This window comes from Drepanopeziza brunnea, assembly GCF_022702325.1.
Source record: "Drepanopeziza brunnea f. sp. 'multigermtubi' strain 214-2 chromosome Unknown ctg12, whole genome shotgun sequence".
Classification (NCBI taxonomy): domain Eukaryota; kingdom Fungi; phylum Ascomycota; class Leotiomycetes; order Helotiales; family Drepanopezizaceae; genus Drepanopeziza; species Drepanopeziza brunnea.
This window is the reverse complement of record NW_027094075.1, coordinates 190227-211692: the sequence shown is the minus strand read 5'-3', so window position 1 is coordinate 211692 and position 21466 is coordinate 190227. Positions and strand designations below refer to the sequence as shown.

Sequence of the window (21466 nt, the reverse complement as noted above, 5' to 3'; positions counted from 1 at the left end):
AAGCCGGTTGCGGTGGCGATGAAGCGGTAGTAGCGGTGCGTCGCGGTGTCGCTCATTCATCTTCAAATTTAGGCCCACTTCCACATTTCATGATACTGAGAGATCGCCTGCTCGGTGTTTCCCTGTCTCTGCTTGCCTTTTCCATACTTTCCAGATCATTCAGACTCTGGCCCTTCACGTTCCTCCGCTCCAAATAAGCAGCACGCCACAATCGCCAGTCCCACCATTGAAATCGCAGCCGTAAACACCTTCTGCAGCGCCCTATTGTAAAGTAACAACAGCTGCGTCAACTGTTACGCTGTCACCGTTCTCCTCACGGATGCCCCGAGCAGGATTGCGTTTCCGGTGAGGTCGAGCTCGAGTGCCCGGTCGAAAACCAAAGACCTCCGATCTTTGACTTCGAAGCCATGCAGAATAAGGCGTTAAATATAACGCCCCAACCGAGCCGCGAGCCAAATAGCGCTCAGATCTTAGTGTTGGGTCGGAGTATTGGCGTTTTCGGAATGTGGATTCCGGCGTTCTATCGATGCGCCGGAACTTGCTCCTAAGGATATACTAAAAAAGAAAGGAAGAACAGAAAAGGACGCAGAAGGACTCTGATGATCATCGCTGCCGGACTTTAACTCTCCTACTAACGTATTTTCTTGGCCAGCTTTAAAAATCCGGATATCTAAAACTCAGCATGCTGAATTACATATCAATTTTTCAAGCGAGCGAAACAAACGTCGGCAAGATAACGTGACCAAAACAAAGGGAAAAAGAAAAAAAGAAAAAAAAAATGGAGAGGAAAAAAATAACGCCAAAACTCAACTGGACGCCCATTTACTATGATGGGGGTCCAGTCTACAAACCTAATTGAATAGGTTATTTCGAAAGGGTGGTGTCAAACTGGGATTTCCTACGACTACGGATGTTACTGGCTCAGGGTGTTTAACCACTGAGCCACACCTACCAGTTTGACGGAAGTGAACGTAGTAGTGGGGTTTATGAAGGGGCAAGTGGGATTTCGGGCCGGGCCGAAGCGAGGTTGGGCAAGGTGGAGATGGTGGATAAGGAAGGAGTCTATATTCTGCCTCAAGGCATAGATTCAGTTCCTCAACATAAAAAGCCCATATGACATAGGCATACTGAAAGAAAGCATAAGCGGAGTTGAATCAGGCGGGAAAGTAACGAAAGACCATTTGATCTATCAGCTGAGGACTTTCCAACAGTTTTCAATCTACAGTTTCTCGTACCCGTTTCGTGGTATCATGGAAACGACACGGGCTCTTCATCTTTTGAAAAGGAATGAAATAAATTTCACAGCCTTCTACCGCCTTGTCTTTGAACACGCCACCAAAGTGTTCCGGTTAAAAATTTCCTACAGCTCCGGCAGCGGGTCAACAGTGTATACACCATCGTTATCTAAAGCGACCTCAGCGCAGAAGCTATTAGGCGCTCCGTCGTCATCAAAGACCACTATATCACTCGCCACTGCTGTTGGCACCCTCCAGCATGGCCTGTACCGCCCATGGGTATGCGTGCTCGGTCGCGGTGTATCAAGTCTTGATTCTGAATCGGAAGTGCTTGAGCTCGGATGTGAGGTTAAGGTTGAGAGTGTTGAGTAGAGGGCTATTTTCTGGGTATTTCATCAAGGTTATGTCTGTCAGGTGATTCTCTCTGGCATTTTGTGGGATGGATTGCCAACGGGCTTCGTAGGCTCGGACTCGGAAGATGTGAGGGCCGTGGGGCTGTAGATCCAGTTGTATAGGGCGAGCAGAGAAAACGAAGCGTCTATTGTTCATGCTACAGAAGTTCAATGCTGTTTGGGTCACGAAGAGCTGCGCAGCAAATATCGGTGTCGAGGAAGATTATAGGAGGACACAGCTACTAAGACGATGGGCTTGAGGAACTTGATGATTTATTTCACGTCGAGGCGTTTTTTGTCGTTGTGCTGAAAAATGGACCTCTCGAAGAAGAAGAATTTGTAAAGCCATCCCAGGTCTTGAGGAAGAAAACCACTTGACTTGTGATAAGCCGCAAGTGATGATCCACCCGCAGGCCTCGCTCCGATCAGGTCTGTCCTAGATTACCACCTTTCTTGCATCCGGGGTTCCATTTCAAGATAACATTCCACCCCAGGTCATCAAAAGACTGACCGCCACAAGACCATTCCACCTGCGGACCTTGGGACACGCAGCAGAAATGAACGATCTCCATCAAATGCTCGGCGAATTCGGCGAGACTGGTTTGGTGTACGGAAAACCAATCATTGCAGACGTAAGCTGCGGCGTCATCCTGGACAGCTATCAGTACTTCTACCCCCAGAAAACGGCTGAGAGCTCGGGCGAAGACTGACGATGCACAGTGCCATGGCACATCGGCGAGGTTCCATGCTCCAGGTGTACTGGTACTCTTGAAAGAAAGTTACCATTTCATAGAGCGGCATGTATGGAGCTCTTCCCCAGTTATGGCCTGCAACCGGGATACAGAAGTGACCAATCTGACACGGGATATTAGCTTTGGTCTGCCATATTACAGAGCGAGGTGTATTAAGCTTACAGCGTAAGCCTCAAGGCTCTCGTTGCACTTGGCAACAGGTGAAACAGAGAGAAGGGGGATGGTGGCACCTCTGGCAGCCTGTTGCGCAATGATTTCATTCATAGTGCCGGTACCTTCGACGTGAATCCCGTTTATATTGCCCTTGGGGTGATTCTCGACGAGAGGGTATGGAAGATCAGCGTCCGCGGCAGAAGCTATGATCTCTGTAGTTGGGATCTCGAAGGATTCTTGGGAACCGGAAAAAGTGGCGGAGGCAACTTCGTTCAAAAGAAACGGGGTGGCGAGAACCATGATGGTGATGGAATGAAGTGGCTTCATAATGGCGGGATGTTCGGAATCCTTGTATTGCTGAGGCTGGTGGGTTGAAGGGCGAGCTGACGTCTATATGAAATCACGCTGATAGAGATAATTATTGGCTTGTAACTGAGCGTGCGTCCCTCAGGTAGCCTGTGGAAGATTTTGCTCTGTACGTGTTGACCAGGAGAGAAGTGGCATTGGCATCATCCAAATATGTATTAAAAGGTGATATGTCATAAAGAAATTTCTTGTGAAAGGTGAGGTATGATACATAAGTCCAGGCCATTCTCCCCGAAAAACAAAGGCATGATACAATCTCTTCCTAGTCCCATAGTCGCCCTCTCAAATTTCTCCAGGCTTCTCTTTGAAATTGGACCCTTCATTCAAACGCACAATACATTTCTGAATCCAATTATTAAAGAACTGTTCTCCACTGAAGTGTCCACCTTCCTGAGGATACGCGCAGGCCTGATATCGTCTATTTATTCACACTACCTATAAAGCCGTCTTCTCCCCCAAAGCATTAGGTACTCATTACTAAAACTCTTCAAGAGCATTAAGTCACACTAGATATGATCTATCCAAAGCAAACTACTCAGCCAAGCTTCAATAGTCTTCCGTCAAATACAAAGCAGCACCGCATAAATCAACAAAGTAACCAACATCCATATACCCCCCAAAGGTATCTATTCTCTTAGAACTAATTACCTGAACAACAGAGGATAAAGAACAGCAACAACACTAACCTCGGCAACAACATTCGAAAGCCGAAAGAAGTTGCAGACGGCAGAAGTAATCAAAAGGAAGCGAGCACAGTCGGATTACAATGTCCTCACCCAGACTCCCTCAGCAGCTTCCAACGCCACTACATACCAGCGAGCCACAAGAAATCCTCCATATATCCAGCATCAAACATCAAGTCGCTCACCCACCATGAAAGGAAGAAACCAAAAGCTTGCGAAAACACAACAAAACAGAAAACACGTCTCAAAAAAGCGTCTTTAAATAGCCCCCCCTCTCTCTCGATCCCGGATTCCCCGATTCACTTTTGTCGTGCGGGGTGTAGAGTTATATTACTAAGGTAGTTACTGCAATGTGCATTGCAAGTCTGCTTTCGCACAACAATTTTCCAGCCCCTCTAGGAATCAAATATCCAAGTACTAAACGTCCAACAGATCCTCTTGCCTGTCATAGCCTTAAGCCAAAAAAAAAAAAAAAAAAAGAGGCAAAATGAAAAGCACGGACTTCCAATGGCCTCCCACCTTATCATCTATTTACCTATTTACCACCTCGCTTTGCATCCGTAGTCGCACGGCACCTACCTTCAAGAGTTTTTTTCACGATACATTGCACCACCCACCACCACATTGCACCCACCCTCTCGTCCTATCTCTCTTCAGTAATCCAGTATAATCAACTCCACCGGGCAAGAAGCAGGGTATCGTACCTCTTCCACAATCAATCTACCAAACAGCAACCAATCTTGATCTTCACCGCGAGAACTACCTAAGGCCTAATGAGAACGGATACATACTCTGGAAGCAGCGATAGAATCGACAGCAACACTACCTAATCTATTCGAGCAAGAAGAAGTAATCTTATGTAGTAAGCCCTCTCATAGTCTGTTTTAGTTTAACCAGCAGGCGGAGGAATTAAGCGTCTCTGCCCCTGAAGGCCTACCTATATAGTTTTACCACTACCGGGAGCAGAAGTATCGATCAAGTTTTGGCCTGTTTACTCTCTCTCCCCCCCCCCCCCCCTTTTTTTTTAAAAAAAAAAGGGGGCTTTTACGACATTTAAAAAGGCAATCCCTCCCCTACTTCGAATTCTCCCGCTGGTGTAAATGCATGTTTGATTAAATGTGCCAGCCAGATGCTAGGTAGTTAGTTGGCAGAGAAGATTCTACTACATTTTCCCCTTAAATGAATGCTTTTATAATTAGTTTCCGTCCCTTCCCCCCCCCCTTTCCCCCCCTCCCCCACCGGACCCGTAAATATTGCTGCTCAACCGCCTCGGTCTGGATGGAAACAGGGCGGAAAGAGCACCGAGACCCCTCGGGATGCTTCCCCCCAATGCAGATCATATCTTCCCTTAGATTTCGCTTTGGAACGTGGTCCAACCTTTCGCCGCCTAGGCGCTGAACCGAAGCTTGACCACCCGTGACATTGAAGAGGACCCGGTCCCAGGATAGAACTTCCCATCATCTGGCGAGCTACTTCCTTTAAAAAAGAACGGATACTCCGTCCACGTCCGTCGAATCCACCGGCTTGTCCTGTCCTCCCATCGCTCTCGCCACATCCGCCGCCGTCGGCTCCAGCACACCCCCGCGCAAAATCTCTCCACGGTGTTCCCTCCTCTCCTCAGCCCACCGACGACCTTTCCCCTTGCCCCAATTATCGTCTTCTCGACCTTCACGTCCAATCATGCCGTTTTGGTTGACATTTATTACTCTCTCCTTCTTGATCTTGACGATCAGAGCTTGCGATTTCTCACCAGAACCAGAAGTCATGAAGCCTTTCTCAGCAGCCGGAGCGGGGTCCAGCTGGCGGTAGGAGAGTTGCTTCCTCACCATGTCGACTACACTCGCTTTCTCCTTCCCTTGGTCATTGTCTCTGGATCTGGGGACAGATTCGATGGCTTTAGATTTTCCTTTGAGGTCGACCTTCTGGGGACCGCCGTAGCCACCGCTGATGCCACCGAAGACTAAATCTTTGCGCTCTGATGGCTGCTGGCTTTGAGAGCGGGTAGAAGATCTTAGGGAGCTTGGAGTCTGCGAGTAATCGGCTATGCCCATGCCCTGCTCTATACGCTTGAGAAGCTCGCCGGAGGAAGTGATGAATGAAGCGTCGGCTCGGACTCCCTAGTTGTGGTGTCAGTAAACATCGGCTTTGAGCGATAGGAGGAGATGAGGTAAAATCGAATGGGAGAAGGGTACAACGAACCTCGGGGTATCGCCAAGTGTTGCACCGAACATGGTTGACCAATGCATCAATCTGTCGGCCTCCGGTCCTCGCACCGCCCTTGACCATCTTCTCGAGCAAGACTGCACAATCTTCACAGAGGCATAATCCACATCCCTCCTCTCCAGCTCCATTGCATCCGCCATGTTGGCCACTCTCACCGTAGTATCGGCTGTCACCTTGGGCATCAAACCGCTGTGGAGCGCAACACATCATCGTCGCCGTCGCAGGACAAACCGCACACCACTTGGTCTTGCGCACCAGATTGCCATCGCCACCTGTGGTATAGGCTCTGGTAGCTTGACTCCACTTCTCATCGTCAAAGACCCGCATGTCAATCTCCCCTTTCAACGGGTCCAGCATGCGCATTCGGTGACCACCACACTGAGTGACGCGCATCCGCTCAAATGTGCACATGACACACATCGAGCTTCTGCTATACCCGTCCTCAGAATACCCGCCGAAGATCTCCTCGAAGCCGCCTCCGTCTGGGTACCAAAATCCCTCGACTTTTCTTGGGCCATCAGAGTCCGCAAGGCCCCAGAGTCCGAAGAATGGATTGTGGCACCACGAACATGGGTTCTTGTTGAGCGGGTCGGGAATGTAGTTGAAGCGAATGGGGTGACAGAATGCAGTGGTGATGACAGTGTGTGTGATGCCTAGGGTACGTTCGATTAGCTGGGGGGTTTGGTCTCGGTCCTATACTTTCTCTGGTTGTAGTTTTCGTTCGAGTAGAGTGAAATAGAAGATTTGCGGAAAGTGTATATGGTCAGATGGAGGGAGGGAGATAAGAGATACTGCTTGCCTTCGTCATGGAGTTTTCTAGCTTTCTTGACGTTCTTTCGCTCAAGCTCGCCGTATAGCGTGGCAGTCAGGGTGCTGGGGGAATCAGGTGTGCCATCACGACTATCGTTTCCAGGTGACAGATTTGATGCGATGGACCAACGGTGCTTCGAGGACGATGCCGCTGTCTCTTTGTGCTCGGCCTTGCTGGTTGCCGAAGCTTCAGCTGCAGTGCGAGTGGGCGGGTACACGAACTGGCAGTTCTGGCCTGCTTTACGACAGCAAGAGCAAGGTCCTGTAGAGGCCTTTCCTTTGTTCGTACATCGCTTGCCAGTGCTGCGGCATTGGTTGCATGAAACGTATATACGCTCTCGAATTGGGGTGCGGTCACTAGCCACGGACGACGATGCATATTCGCTTCTCGATCCTTTCTTGCGGGCCGAATTGTTAGTCAATCTTTTGACCCACCGTTCATCGAGAATCGGAGCAGCATAGCACGTAACGCCATCTTCCCCGCAGGCATCACAAGCCTCAACACCCTTACCGCCATCGAGGCGATAGCTGCAGCTCCTTCGCTTCTTTTTGCATTGTTCGCAGCTCTTTCTGAAAGCCGGGGGAACAATCAGAATGCAGTCTGTTCCGGCGTCCTCGCATGCTTCGCATGGGTAGGTGTGGTTGTCGATAAGCGAGCACTCATCGTTATCTTGATCGAAGCAGGAGGTGCATCCGCGACGTTGAGGATGTCCGTCAGTGAGATCATCGACAGTCAAACCATCAGATCTGATATATCAGCTGTGCTCATTCCAATTAAGAGCATGGAGGAGTCATACCTGAAAGGTCTTGCAGGTCTCTTGACACTTCTTTTTCTCTTGGAAGTGCGACCGGATCCTGATCCAGAGTCGGGAACTGCATCAGACTCCTCTTCTTCATCCGTCGACTGATAGAGTTTTAGGCCCAATTCGCCAGTGGGAACACTCCTCAGGTAATCCAAAGCTTTTTTGCTTTTAAATGGAAGCTTGACCACAAGACTCCTTACCCAGCCTATTCCCTTGGCGGACTTCTTGAGTTTAGGATTTCTCTCATCACCCAGCGCCGAAGCCTTAGATTTTTTGACACGCCTTACAGGAATTGAAGGTGTTTGGCGTTCTTGTTTGGGATCATAATTTCCGCTAGTATCTTTATCAATCGACGCACTGGCTCCACCGCGGAATTTTCTGTTAGTTGCTGCTCGTCGACGTCTATTGAGCAGCATGTTGAGGTCGCGGGCGCCCTTAGGCATACGCATCTTTTCCGGGGCTGCAACATACGCCTCGAAGTACGCTTTCTCTGGAGCGGCGGCTTCCTGGGGACCGAAATTGAAAACAATTGGCGGTGCGAGGTCTTCATCAATTGGCGATGCAAAGCCTTCATCTTGAGAGCCACCCCTTGTTGAAGTGGCTGACATGGCTGGATCTTTTTCCATGCTGGCAGTAGGTCCATGCCCAGTGGTGAGTTTTCGACTTGTTCCATGTCAGCACACTCTTGAAATATGTGTGATATTTGCTAACAGGCATTGTGACAATTATGGATCCATGCATCGTGGATTGGGTGGTGCTCGGGAAGAAAAGGCAACCGGTATGGAATTCAAAAGGGAAGTGTTGATGAGAATTCAGGATAGGGTCTGGTAGATGGTAAGGGAAGTGGTGGATGGCGATGCAACTTTGCGTTGGGAAGTAGGCGGATGATGAAGTCGGCGTAGGCCACGAAGTGAGTGTACCCTACCATCCTGGGCTTGAGAATGAAATTTCGGGCTATGAAGTGGATGTTGTCGGGCAACAAGGGATGAGGCGAAGAGTCCAAGAATATGAGCCCCAGCTAAACGACCAAGTTCAAAAAGTGAGAAGGTGCCACCAACCTACATGGAATTTTGACCTGAAACTGTGGAGACAAGGACTATGAGGGTCCCTGATCAGTTTGCCATCATCGATAAGAGTGTAAGACGGCGTCGTGGTTATGTTGTGGTGAGTTGTCTTGGTGATGTAAAATGATGATGGTTGAGGCTCGTGTTAGGGAAGTTATCGCCACGGTGAAGTTGATACACGCCAAATTAGACCCGCCTCAAGCCGATTGGGGACCAGGGTCTGCTGATTATGGATGATCCTGACCAGCTTGCAATCATCGATAGAGGATATCAGGGTATGGTGGCTGTGTTTCATTGGATTGTTTTGGTGATGCGAATAAGTGGCGTTGAGGTACGTGAGAAAACGGAGTGGCCGGTGGTAAATGCTTGAGTTAAAATTCAGATTCGCGTCATCCGGCCGTAGATGACAATTTTGGATGCTGTGCTATTCTGGATAGTTTGCAAGAATGCGTTGTAGTGTAACATTATCCTGCGATACTATTGTACTGGATGGTTTTTGTACCGTTCAAAGGTAGTGTTTATAGGGCTCTCGAGATGCTGAAGTAGCGGGTACGAAGTAGTCGGTATGAAAGTCGACACTTCGATGTAGATATTTTCGAATCCAGATGCCAGTAATCATTTGGCGTTACTCAATAATTTTGATTGGCCAAATTCAAAGCATCCTCTTATATCAAATGCCGTTGAATGAGCATGTTATACTGGGTGGTTTGTTAGTATTAGAACTAATGTGGGCTGAAACCAGATATTACTCAGCCGGTGCGAATGTCAACATCACAAAGCCGTCTCTCCTTAATCAAGCTGGAAAAAATTACCTAGCAAGCATAGATGCGCCTGATGAGCCTGTAGCCATGCACGCTACAGAAGTGACACCGGTCTATACGGGTTCATATACCAAAGGTACAGCTTATGACGGCTTAAGATCGTGAAAAATGGCAGCGGTGCTAAGGAAAGGTAGCTAGCCCTCCTCATGATTGATCAATACCCACATGGAAAATCCACGTAGATAACTGGAGTGCTGCAGATTCACTGCTAGAGCTTTCATGGAATGTAAAAGCGATAAAACAGAGTACCAGAAGTGACTTTTGACAAGGGAAGATGCTATGACAATCTTCGGGGAAGCTTTATACTAGTGACAACCAGACATCTTGAGGACCAGATATCTCAACCTGCGAACAAGAAATATCAAGAGGACCACAAAGTAAGGGAGTCTCCCAATATAACCAGTTCTCATTCGAAGACCAGGGATTGCAGGCAGTGACGTCTGATGACGAAAAGACGTGACATCCTTAACACACCGAGCTCGAGATGATGTCTAGGTATCAGATCAAATGAGCGATGATAATAAGTCCCCGGTACATGCAATGCCAAAGAGAGCAAGAACCAGCAGGCTTCTAGAAGTTGGAAAAGAAGATCGATTGCCCCGAGCTACACAAAATACACAGATACCATCAAGGCTCCTCAGCTTTGGGTGTGCCAACCAGCTCTCGAGGTGCAGGCACCGCGAATGAAATGAGCGAGCATATAGATTGATAGTTTTAAGGCTCCTTTCATTTCGCTAAACTGAATGGATCACAAAAGTCCAATGGTATCGCCGAAGACCCGTAGCAGAAATCCGGGACTAAGGAAAACTTGACGCGCATCGAAGCCCCCCGAATTTTGTTCTAGGCTCAAAGTACAAGAGCCAACTTAAGTCAAAGTAAGGCATCTCACAAACAAGAGCAATAGACCTTGGATGGTTCTGTGAGTAATCGCAAGTACCAGGTGGTTAGCTTGGATTGTGTTCGGCTCGGGAAAGACAGATTGGAATGATAGTACCTAAGTCCCCGGGAGATCTTGACCATATAAGTCGAGCGTGTCACCCCAAAGAACATGGAACAGACCATTCCGTATTGACCTCCATAGTAGCTCTTGAGTAGGATTGGCCGTCTCAGACTGAGCTGACAAGGGAAACTTGGGACGAGTCTTCAATAGTTGGCAGTTGGATATAGCTTCGATGCTGTGATGGGTCTGTATGCAGAATGAGGATGAGAGGCAGTCCACGATCTTGCTTGATTGAAGCGAAGTCGTAACTACGAGCGAGGGAATTCGGGAAGTTGGTAAGTTCTAGTGTTGTTGTTGAGATAAGATGTCGTTCGGCAAAGCCCCCAACAGCACCCTAATAGGACTAGCGTATTGCGAAGCCTTTCCGCGCCGAAGATATTTTTATTTTTACTTTCTCCATCCCCATTGCCCTCCTCCTTTCAAGCCTAACACAACCATCACTACGACTATGACTTGAGATCCGACAGCCACCGCCCGCCCTCTGGAAGGATGAGGCTTCTCTTAGTCCGACACGGCGAGACCGTACACAACGTGGCCGGTGTCTAGTAAGCATTTCAAGCTCTCCTCTTGAACTTGCTAATAACTCAGCGCCGGCATTACAGATTCTGCCCTGACAAACCATGGAGCCCTCCAGGCCAAGCGACTCGCTACGCATCTTGCTACGAACGATTTCACGATCTCGCATATCTTCTCGTCGGATTTGCAGCGGGCTTTCAAGACTGCCGAGGCTATCCGTGTGGCGCAAAAGCCTCCACCGACCCAGACTGTAAGGGTCCAGGCCATCCGAGAACAAGACTTTGGGTTTTACGAGATGAAACAATTTTCCGAACGATCCAGGGAAGGCATCAAGTCGGGCAAAGAGGCACATCAAGATGCACATCGGAACAACCCTGGCTTTCAGGACGTTGAGAGTAAAGACTCGATGAAGGTACGGTCGGATACTTTCATCGATGAACACCTTGTGCAGCTTTTGCACGAGTTACCGAAGAACGATACAGTGGTGGTGGTAGCACATGGTATCATTCTAAGCCATCTCTGGCGGGCATTCTTGAAGCGCTTCCATGCCGGTAAGGTTTCTGTCAGCCCCGAAGTCGAGTCTGCAGGGAACGGCTTCAGTCTTGAGCATCTCGGCGGCTGGTCAAATACTGGCTACCTTGATCTAGAGATCAAGACAGATTCTTCAGCGTCTTTGGAGGCGGCACCGGCATCCGATTCGGAGTCTTCCACAGGAACAGGTGGTGCAGCTGAGGATGTAGCTCCGGATGATGCCTCCCAGAAGCCATCCACCCTGCCCCCGATTACCCAAGCACCACCCAGATTCCTCGATATGTCACTCGTGGTAAAAGCAGTGAACAAGAAAGATCACCTTGTCGGTCTGAAAAGGACACGAGGTGGTATCGGAAGCTTGGAACATGACTCGAAACAAAAGACGATGGAATCATTCTTTAAGAAAAGGCGACTCGAATGATCACCTACTCTACTTCCCTGGCACCTGAGATCAGCTGTCGCCGGCGTCTCAGAACCAGAGCATACCTTATGGTACGTTAGCACAAGGTTTCGTTAAGCTCTACCCTTAGTGACATGATGAAAAACCTTATTCACAGACCTGTTCGGAGAATACGTCCGGTGAGGATTATAAAAGTACCAACTGCTGTCTGATCACTATTTAAATTCTTCTGTCATCAACACAGATCTCGATTGATGCACATGCTGACAGCTCGATAGACGACCGCATCAGCCTGTAGCAGGTATGGTATGCGGGTGACGCATGCCTACCAGGGCGAGAAAATCCAGCTGTTGATCTTTACCTTTACTATCTTGAATTATAATTCGCAGATGGAAGAATACAAGCACGTTAATGGCTCCCTTGATCCCAAATACTTCTTAATCTACGTGCTTTTGCTTGCCCTTGTGTTTTGATGGTTCCTTAGCCCCTTTCCAATGTATTCCGCGCCTCCCTCCGTACCACCACCCTATTCCCAATCACCCCAGCTAATCCACGATTTGCTATCTCTCACAATGTCTATCACTTCACCTGATCTGATGTGGAGCTCACTACGCCGCCCGCCCAACATTATCTATTTTCCGATAAAGGCACGGCACAAACAGACAGCCCTTGCCATGCTCGCTTACGTTGACACTCAGCCACCTTACTACGTGCAGCAGTGCCGTGGATCTGCAATGACCCCTTACCAGCCACCCCACTGTGCCGGACTGCGCCGCGAATTCCCTCCAATGAGAGGCCTCTGGATATAAAGGGGCTGGACGATCGTCCAATCGACGCCGTTGCCCCAGTCACCACATCCGAAGTAAACAAAGCGGCTGCGAAGCCAGGGATTGGGGAATTGAGACTTCCGTGCTTGGCCCGCCGGCCGCTATGGAAACGTGCTCGCTTATCTTTTGTTTTGTTGCTTAATTCGCTGCAAAGAGTGGACCGCGGGAGGGAGAACCGGATAGGGGTGCGGGAGGGCTGGGAACCTGCTCGGTGTATTTTCTTACTGGCTGCCTGGGATATTCGTCGTCCAGCCTCTTTATTTTGAGTATCTACGGAGGTATCTCTGCCGTATATTTATACCAGACTTCTGTCCGACCCAGGCGTCTTTCATTTTCACCCTCATCAGCAAGAACCAGAATCACCACACCATCCTCATCCCCGTCTAATCATCTACCTACGTCTACCACACCATCCCCGCCCCTTACACATCACACTTCAAAACCTCATACGCTATCACCTCACCTCATCTCACCTCTACAAACACCAGTGACACTACAAACAACCAACACAACCAAGCACCCACCCCCTCTCCAAAATGCCTCGCTACACCAACTCCTTCCTCACCCTCGCCCTGGCCTACACCGCAACCCTCATCGCCGCCCAAGCACCCACACCCGCCTACACCCCCATCTACACCCCCATCCCGATGGACGACGAGACACCCATCTACACCCCCACGGCCCCCTCTCCCTCCGCCTCCAACGTCCTCACCATCCAAACCGACACCATCGTCACCCTCCCCTCTCCCACCCTCCCTCCCACCCCCTCCCTCCCTCCCACCTCCATGCCCATGCCGACTGTCCCCACGCCCAGCGGCGGCTTCGGAAACGCGACGAGCACGCGCCCGGCGACGGTCCCGCTCGTCACGATCGGCGCGGCGGGGAGGACGGAGATGCTGGGCGGTGGCGTCGGGATGGGGGTTGTCGTCGCGGGGGTCGTGGGCGGGTTCTTGGTTTAGATGACGAGAGGACAGGGAGAGAGAGAGAGAGAGAGAGGGGGGGGGGGGGGATGTACGAGTTTGTGAATTGGGAAATGCGAAATGGGAATTGGGAATTGGGAAATGGAACTGGAATTGGGAAATGGGATTGGAATTGGGATGATTAATATGCTTGGGATAGATGTAATCGGATCGGGGTTGTGGAGCTTGGGAGGGATCCCCGGCCTGGTTAGGCGAGGAAGCTGAGGGGAAGCACAGGGAAAGCACAGAGGGAATGGGCAAGGGAAAGGGAATGGGCAAGGCAAGGGAATACGGTTTGGTAATAGATAGATAGACAGAGAGAGAGCAGCAGAAGGGATAGGTAAAAAAAAAAAAAAAAAAATAAAGAGGAGGAGAAGCACGAGGAGATAGGTAGACGGGAGGTGATGACTCCCACGCACGCACGCATGCATCACTTATCTACCGGTAATAAATAATGATACACTATCACCTCTCCATCTATCTATCCATCTTCCTCTCATCGCAAGTTCTATCATCTTTCCATCTCATCTCTTCTCTCATCGCATCGCATTCCCTCATCAGGAAATCATGATCTTTGAAATTCTATATCTTGGATCTTGGATATATCGGAATCACACACACACGGGCTTGATAGAATACCGGACCGGTAAACGAAGGGAGGTGGGAAGTGGGAAGTGGGAGAGAGGAGAAAATCAAAGACCTCGGGGAGAGGAACTTGAAGAGGAGGAAGGAAGGAAGGAAGGAAGGAAGGAAGGAAGGAAGGAGAGGAGAGGAGAGGAGAGGAGAGGGGTACATGCTTGCATGGCAGGCTAATGGGAGTAAAAGGCAGGCAGACAGGCAGGCAGGCAGGCAGGCAGGCATTGATTGATCGGTGGATGAGCGTGCGTACATATTCCCCTCCTCTGATTACAGATAAAAAAGAAAAAAGAAAAAAGAAAAAAGAAAAAAGAACCCCCCCCCCCCCCCCTCAAAGCTCTTTTGGCATTACGTTCGTGAGCGATTCATTCTACCTGATAAGCTAATTCATGTACTTCGTATAGGCATGTATGCGCAATAGACGTGCAGAACATCACATGACACACACATATCCTCCATAGAAGCTCATACACACACACACTCTCTCTCTATCCCGCAAATGCCATCCACCCGTCACCCAGCACCCCACCTACAGCTCAACATTTTCAAAGCCAAAAGTCGGCACCCCCGGCACAGCGGCCTCCGCATGCCCCGGCAACCCCTCAACTACCCTCTCCGCCCCACCCCCAACACTGACCACACTCCCCTTCTTCCCACCCTCCTCCACCCGCACAATCTCCACGACGCTCAGTCCCGCCGCCTTCTTCAACCCCGGCGTCATGTGGACCAGCGTGGCTACCTCGTCAAACGCCAGCTTCCGCTCAAAGACCAGCTCCGGCTTCTCGCCTGCTACCAGTCGCTTCTTGAGCGCCTGCACGAACGGCATGGCCTTCTTCATCTCCCCCATCTTGCCAATCGTGCCCATCAGCTCCTTGTCGTTGACGGACTGGGTGGACGGGTTCCAGGCTTCGCGAACCAGGTCGATGTATTTCTCCTGCCAGGCGGGGAACTTGGCCGCGGCGAAGATGGTGAGCTTCTTGGGCTTCTTGAGATCGTAGCCAATGTCCTTGCCCTTGGCTTTCTTCTTCTGCTGCGCGGCCTCCGCCGACGTGATATTTGAGCTGGTGGCACGCACGTACTCGCGCGCAGCCGTGAGGGAAGCTACGGGAGCAGGAACATCTGGGTACAGCGCGTTTTGGATGGTAGTAGGTTTTTTCAGTAGCTCGAGCCAGATATACTCGGACCAATGGGGCGCAACGACGGCAAGAAGCAGGGCCTGCAGCTCGATGTACTGGAACACAAGGTCCTTGTGCATCTTGATGCCGGCGGCCACACTGGCTTCGCGGTAAAAGTCGCGAGCGGTGGTGAAGTCGTAGAAGCTAGACTTGAGGGCAAGCTTGTAGTTGGTATCTTCGTAGTGCTTCTTTGCATCGTGGACCAGGCCGTTCATCTCGTTCTCGAAGAGGGCATCCAGGAAGTCGTTCTTCGGGCCCGTGCGGAGATTGTCTTGGTCTTTGACTTGCTCTTCGCACCATTCGCGAAGGTTGAAGAGGCGGAGAACGGTCGTGTCTGCGACGTCTTCCTCGAAGTTGGCATCGGCCACACCGTCACCAGCATCGGCCAAGGCGATTCTGCTAGCATCGGCACCGTACTTGCCAACCAAGTCTTCCAAGGTCATGAAGTTTCCGGTCGACTTACTCATCTTCTCTCCGTTGAGGAGCAAGTGGCCATTTGCGCGGACGCTCTTGGGCCAGTACTCGGGGGGGAACATTGCGATATGGATGTAAAGGAAGAACGTCAGATGGTTGGGGATGAGATCCTTTCCAGACACTCGAATATCCAATGGGTACCAGTACTCGAACTCTCGACGCATTGAGTCAAGGACGTCCTTGGAGATCTTGCTACCCTCAAGCATCGAGTCGCTGACATCCCGACGAGCGAACACATAATCGAAGACTTCATCGGTCATCTGTGCTGCCGTAAACCCACCCAGTCCAGGGTTCTTTCCAAAGATATCTGCGTGGAGGTAATGAGCGATGGTGTAGTAGGCCATGTAGATGGTACTGTCACTCAAACTCTCGACCAAGAATTGAGGATCCCAAGGAAGCTTTGAACCAAGTCCGTAAGTTCTCGCGCAAGCCCATTGGTTGAGCCAGTTGAGCACACCCTCGAACCCGTTCTTGGTCTCCTGGGAGTATGTGTTGAGACCCTTGCCGTCCTGGTTGTCCAGATGTTCCAGGGCTGTCTTTCTCCACGACTCTTCTCCGTAGTCAAGGTACCACTGGTCCATAAGTGCAACGCAGCAGTCGTCCCCCGATCGACTCACAACCTTCTTCTCTGGCTCCGAGTAGGCGAATCCATCACCGGCGTCCAAAAGCTGCTGCCTGACCTTTGGCTTTGCGACCTCGACCTTGTCGCCCGAGAACTCTCCGTAGCACATAACACCCTGGTAGAAACCCTCCTTGTATGCAAGTTCCTTAGCCTCCTCGAGCTGCTTGGTATCCTTCGGCGAAGAAATCTTGAGCTTCTCAACCAAGAACTTGGCGGTGAGATTTCCGTAAGATGGGGTCTGAATGAGAGGGAGGATCTCCAAATCCACCCACTCCTTCTTGATCTTGTAGTAATCGGCCTTCTTGGTGAGATCCATGACCGTAGCATAGTCATCCGGACTGTCAGATGGGACACAAGTGACGACTCCAGTGCCCTTGGTAGGGAGGACCGACTCCATAGGAAGGATCCGGACCTCCTTGTGGATAGAAAGTGGCGCGTTGACAAGGGTTCCAACAAATGCCGAACCAATAATATCCGCAACCTTCTCTGATATGCCGTTCTTGGGGAAAACTCCCTGATACGCCATATTCCGCGCAGCTCGATCCGTAACGACAAAAAATTCCTTCTCGGAAACCTTGAAAACACCATACGTAATCTTGGGTCCAACGAAACAACAAGTCTGACCATACATCGTCTCGGGTCTCAGAGTCGCAGGAACGAAGTACACACTCGCACCCTCAGGAAGCTTTCCCTTGAGCGCAGCCTCAGCATCGGGAGCCCACTCCTTAACCTTCAGCTTCAGCGCCGTGTACTCCTGCGATCCCACACCCTCACCCTCACTCCGATCGTGGTCCATACACGGCTGTCCGTCCTTCGGCGAGTAAATCGTGTACCGCTTGCCAAACTTGATCTTCTGCAGCTCCTTGAGACGATTCATCTGCCACCGCACAAAAGCATCATAGTAAGGATTCGCATCGGTAGTGACAAATGAGCGTCTCCAATCGACTCTGGCGCCGAAGTTCGTGAGATCGCGTCGGCACAGCGGCGGGAAGAAGTCCAGCCAGTGGTTCGTATCGGCAAACAGATGGATCTCCTCCATCGGGATCCCCAACGCCCGCATGATCTGGAACTGGTACTTCATCTTGACGACCTTCGACGCAGCCTTGCCCTTCTTCGCCGTGAACTTCGTGACATCCTCGTGGTGCGTACTCGGTGCCGGCGTTTGGGACGCCGCATTCGCCTTATCCTGCGCGGCGTCCTCCTCGGTGTACCGCTCAAAGTTCTTGCCGAAGAGCTCTACCTCGTTGATGAGCTTGTCGGCACACGCCTTGATCGGCATACCCGTGCAGTGGAAGCCCATGGGGAACAGCGCCCGCTTGCCCTGCATCCGCGCAAATCCGGCCGAGAACTCGATCTTACTGACGCTGAAGCTGTGACCAGCGTGTAGAGTGCCGTTCATGTACGGGTAGGCCATCGTACCGAAGAATTTGGGGTGTTGAGAGCGCACATCGGCGGCGGATATCGAGTGGAGGGGTATCTCGGTGGTGGTGGGCGCGTTGGGCTGGAAGACGCCATCTTCCTCCCATTTCTTCTGGTATTTCTTCTCGATGGCGATGAGGGTATCTCTTTTCTCAGTCTGTTATATATGCCCGTATTAGCTACGTCTGGAGGTCAAAATATCCCGCTCAGGACCAAATGGCGGGGTACTTGCGCCTTTCAATTCCTTCGTCTTGGAGATTGTAGCCGTCTCCAAGGCTTTTGCAGTACTCTCGACCGTGGCCGCCATGATTGCAATTGTGCTAGCAACTTGCCCCGGGGTGGATTCTCGAGCCTTTTGTTTTGATATTGAGTCACAAAACTTCGCTGTTGTGGCTCTTGCGAAGTAGCCCCGTCCCTCTCACGATCAATTTTGGAATTGGTGGGGTTTCTTGCAAGGGTGCCTCGCTTGTGTGGCATCAACAGCTTTCAACCCGGCCGGAGCTTGATTTGAGGCCCAGGAACAGCGAACATCAACAGCTTCATGCCACATCAGAACCATGTTCCGAACAGCAGTACGGCGGGCGGCTGAGCCCAAGATCCCCTTCAACATCTATACGAATCCGTACCGAGCGACGCGATTATGGCCGCCCGATTTCAGCAAGATAGACAAGAAACAGCAGTTTCGGCTGGAGAGGAAATACAAGCGGAGGGCGAAGCTGAAGTGGGCTCGTCCGAGGTGGACGAAGTTTGTCAAGGTTGCGCAGCTGAGCTCGATAGTTTGTGCGTGGCATTGGAGGATATATGGAGGCATAGGTGCTGATAGGATATAGTCATCACGGTTTATGCAGTACTTTTTCTAGATTGGAACGCGCAGAGTAATCCGGAGCATAAGCCTTTTGAAGGGGTATGTTTTTGACGTGAGAGGAAATTTAAATGGAGTGCTTGCTGAGGCTGTATAGATTCGATCCTGGTTCTTTGGGTTGACGGGCTCGATGTGGACTAAGGATCAGGTGAGGAGGAAGTCAGAGCCGGAAGTTGCTCCTCCTGAAGCCGTTTCGTCGAGTGCTCCGTCTACCGTGGTCAGATAGGAGATCTGTTCGTCAGAGACAGCTAGTGGTGTAGGAATAGGGAGTACAAGCATGGAGCTTAGGCGTTGCAAGTTTGCACTGGGACACCTCATTTGAAAAGTGTGAATGTGGGGGAAGGGGAATCGCAGTTGTGCTCAAGGGCAAGCACTGATAATGATGTTATGATTGAAGGATCATTACTGTATAAACGTATAAGCAGAGCTCGAGAGATGGAAGACTCCAATCTTACGGTCCAATGCAGGAACCGCGAGATAAATCTCAGCGACTCGGCGCTGCGCCAAAGATATTCCTCGGACATAAATTCTATAGCCGCAAGTAGTCACGAATTTGCAAATTCAAGCTACCTTGCCAATAGCCTTTGATGTCGGAGCATTCTTTCGTGCTCCAGGCCATATTGGCACCCTTGAGCACTTGCAGTCTTCCTCTCTTGTCGTACTTCTTCACTGGAGGTCTCCATGCAAGCGTTTCCGCTGCCTGACTCCTCCCCTTAAATTGGCCAGGCAAGCTCCACAGAGCAAACCCCATCCGCATGGCCCCAGCGCCAAGCATAGATTTCCAAGAGTTCGAAGCCCATCCCTTCCTCAAAAGTCCATGTTTCCAGCCAGAAGCCCACGCCTTTCATAACTTTCACGGTCCTGCCCATCCAAGTCGTGCGCCCCAAGCCATAACTTTGCCCTGCGGTCCGAGGCCCGTCCATCTTCTCCAAGTCCGATATTCCAGCTTCTTCCATACCCATCAAAACTCTCACCTGACAGCCCATCCAAACCCCCCACTCCCTAACCCCATACCCCCTCCCCTCCCCTCGTTGACGGGCCGCTTCGCCACGCGCCCCTGCTGCTTCACCCCCTCTACCACCCTCTCCAGCTGCGTCTCGATGACCACCCCGCCCACAACCATCTCACTCAGCGCCGCATGCAGCGTCTCAAAGTTGAAGATGAGATCCAGCTCGCACACGTTCTCAAACAGCCGATCCAACGCCTCCACATACACCTGGATCAGATCAATCAGCGCCAGCGGAGATTCAGTCGACGTGGAGATGATGATGAAGTACAGGGTGGCGTAGTGGCGGTAGGTGACGAGCGAGGGCACGTCGTTGTGGGGCGTCGAGGCGTGCGAGGGCGTATGCGAGGTCGAGGAGCTGGCAAGGAGCGGAGGGAGGGGCAAGAAGTTGCAGGATCCGGCTGGACGATGGGAGACGAGGGTAAAGATTTCGGAGATGAGACGTTGTTGGACGGAGGTTTCCTGCTGGTGTGAGCAAGCTGTGTGTATAAATGTATGTATATGTATATGTGGCGAGGGAGACATACGAGTTGGGTGTAGAACTTTGTGAGGCGCGGTTGGCCTGCGTTGTTGAAAACGAGCACGGCGTTGATCATTTTGCGTGATTTTCGTTTTGGTTGTGTTGGGATAGAGAGATGTGTGAGAAGAGGGTGTTGATGGACGTGGAGGGCGGGAAGTACCGGTAGGGAGGGAGGAGGCTGTCGTTCAAGTGAGCAGGCTGAGATGCCAACTGTGGGGTTGAAGCTTATTCCGAGCGGATCAAATCTTCTATTTACTTGCACCTGCCAAGACCAGAGCTCAATAATACGAGTACCATCCCCTCTTCCTTCTACCACCCAACTGATCTCCAGGCTTCAGGCTCCACCTCCACCTCCACCTCAACCTCAACCTCAAACTCTCTCTCCAACCCATATTCAAGCAGCCCTTTTCTACGATTCCTACGATTCCGTTCGATACGATACTCATCACCCATCCACAGCAGACAACTCAAGCAACCATGTCCCGCCCGTCCACAGCTCTCAAGCTCTCCAAGCTCCTTCGTTCCGCCCGCGGCCTCTCAACAACCGTTCGCTCCCCCTCACGACTTCGCACGTCCATCCCCCGCGCCATCACCGCCCAAGCCAACCCCCAATCCTTCACCCCAGCATCCCCATTCTCAACCACCCAATTCCTCGCCAAAGGCCTCTCCCCCGAGTCGGCAGACCCAGCTCCGAAAGAGGCAGAGTCAGAATCGTACACTACAGCGTCTGCGCCGGCGGATATCACAGCAGAGGAGTACCACGAGCTAGCGGATGCGTACCTCGATGCGTTGATCGAGAAGCTGGAGACGCTGCAGGAGGAGAGAGAGGAGGTGGATGTCGAGTATAGTGTTTGTCCTCCCGCTCCCCGATGCTATTCAACCAACCCGGGTCAATTCACAGACCTACACTCTCCACTTTCATGCTGTGATAAAAGATTTGTGTGCTAATGATATGTGTGTATAGGCCGGCGTCCTGACCCTCGCATTTCCACCTAACGGTACCTACGTGCTCAACAAACAGCCGCCCAACAAGCAGATCTGGCTCTCCTCCCCGCTCACTGGCCCGAAGCGCTACGACTACGTGATGCTGAGTGAGGGGCAGGATGCCAAGGAGGGGACGGGCCGGGGCGAGTGGGTGTACTTGCGTGATGGCAGCTCACTGACGGAGGTGCTGGAGGGAGAGCTGGGAATTGTAGTTGCGGAGGTGTAAGCGAGCG

General features: G+C 51.2%; 8 protein-coding genes across 8 annotated transcripts; 4 read left to right on the top strand and 4 right to left on the bottom strand.

Annotated features, from left to right (window-relative positions):
- Window positions 1-2052: 2052 nt before the first annotated feature.
- Window positions 2053-2859, bottom strand: L3040_006841 (uncharacterized protein; the record flags this gene model as incomplete). Its single annotated transcript, XM_007290437.2, has 3 exons — window positions 2053-2277; window positions 2339-2482; window positions 2542-2859. The coding sequence occupies 3 exons, from the start codon at window positions 2857-2859 to the stop codon at window positions 2053-2055; spliced, it is 687 nt and encodes a 228-aa protein (XP_007290499.2).
- A 2200-nt stretch (window positions 2860-5059) lies between these two features.
- On the bottom strand, window positions 5060-8025 carry L3040_006840 (uncharacterized protein; the record flags this gene model as incomplete). Its single annotated transcript, XM_066156052.1, has 5 exons — window positions 5060-5698; window positions 5781-6312; window positions 6504-6849; window positions 6904-7361; window positions 7412-8025. The coding sequence occupies 5 exons, from the start codon at window positions 8023-8025 to the stop codon at window positions 5060-5062; spliced, it is 2589 nt and encodes an 862-aa protein (XP_066010871.1).
- Window positions 8026-10791: 2766 nt separating this feature from the next.
- On the top strand, window positions 10792-12047 carry L3040_006839 (uncharacterized protein; the record flags this gene model as incomplete). Its single annotated transcript, XM_007290439.2, has 4 exons — window positions 10792-10847; window positions 10891-11641; window positions 11823-11841; window positions 12028-12047. The coding sequence occupies 4 exons, from the start codon at window positions 10792-10794 to the stop codon at window positions 12045-12047; spliced, it is 846 nt and encodes a 281-aa protein (XP_007290501.2).
- A 1065-nt stretch (window positions 12048-13112) lies between these two features.
- Window positions 13113-13535, top strand: L3040_006838 (uncharacterized protein; the record flags this gene model as incomplete). Its single annotated transcript, XM_007290440.1, has 1 exon — window positions 13113-13535. The coding sequence occupies one exon, from the start codon at window positions 13113-13115 to the stop codon at window positions 13533-13535; it is 423 nt and encodes a 140-aa protein (XP_007290502.1).
- A 1165-nt stretch (window positions 13536-14700) lies between these two features.
- L3040_006837 (uncharacterized protein) lies at window positions 14701-18168 on the bottom strand (the record flags this gene model as incomplete). Its single annotated transcript, XM_066156051.1, has 2 exons — window positions 14701-18018; window positions 18094-18168. 2 exons carry the CDS (start codon window positions 18166-18168, stop codon window positions 14701-14703), a joined length of 3393 nt encoding a protein of 1130 aa, XP_066010870.1.
- A 250-nt stretch (window positions 18169-18418) lies between these two features.
- L3040_006836 (uncharacterized protein) lies at window positions 18419-18949 on the top strand (the record flags this gene model as incomplete). Its single annotated transcript, XM_007290442.1, has 3 exons — window positions 18419-18641; window positions 18692-18765; window positions 18821-18949. The coding sequence occupies 3 exons, from the start codon at window positions 18419-18421 to the stop codon at window positions 18947-18949; spliced, it is 426 nt and encodes a 141-aa protein (XP_007290504.1).
- A 744-nt stretch (window positions 18950-19693) lies between these two features.
- Window positions 19694-20325, bottom strand: L3040_006835 (uncharacterized protein; the record flags this gene model as incomplete). The annotated part of the gene is made up of 2 exons (XM_007290443.1): window positions 19694-20191; window positions 20257-20325. 2 exons carry the CDS (start codon window positions 20323-20325, stop codon window positions 19694-19696), a joined length of 567 nt encoding a protein of 188 aa, XP_007290505.1.
- A 401-nt stretch (window positions 20326-20726) lies between these two features.
- On the top strand, window positions 20727-21459 carry L3040_006834 (uncharacterized protein; the record flags this gene model as incomplete). Its single annotated transcript, XM_007290444.2, has 2 exons — window positions 20727-21098; window positions 21214-21459. The coding sequence occupies 2 exons, from the start codon at window positions 20727-20729 to the stop codon at window positions 21457-21459; spliced, it is 618 nt and encodes a 205-aa protein (XP_007290506.2).
- Between the last annotated feature and the right edge of the window lie 7 nt (window positions 21460-21466).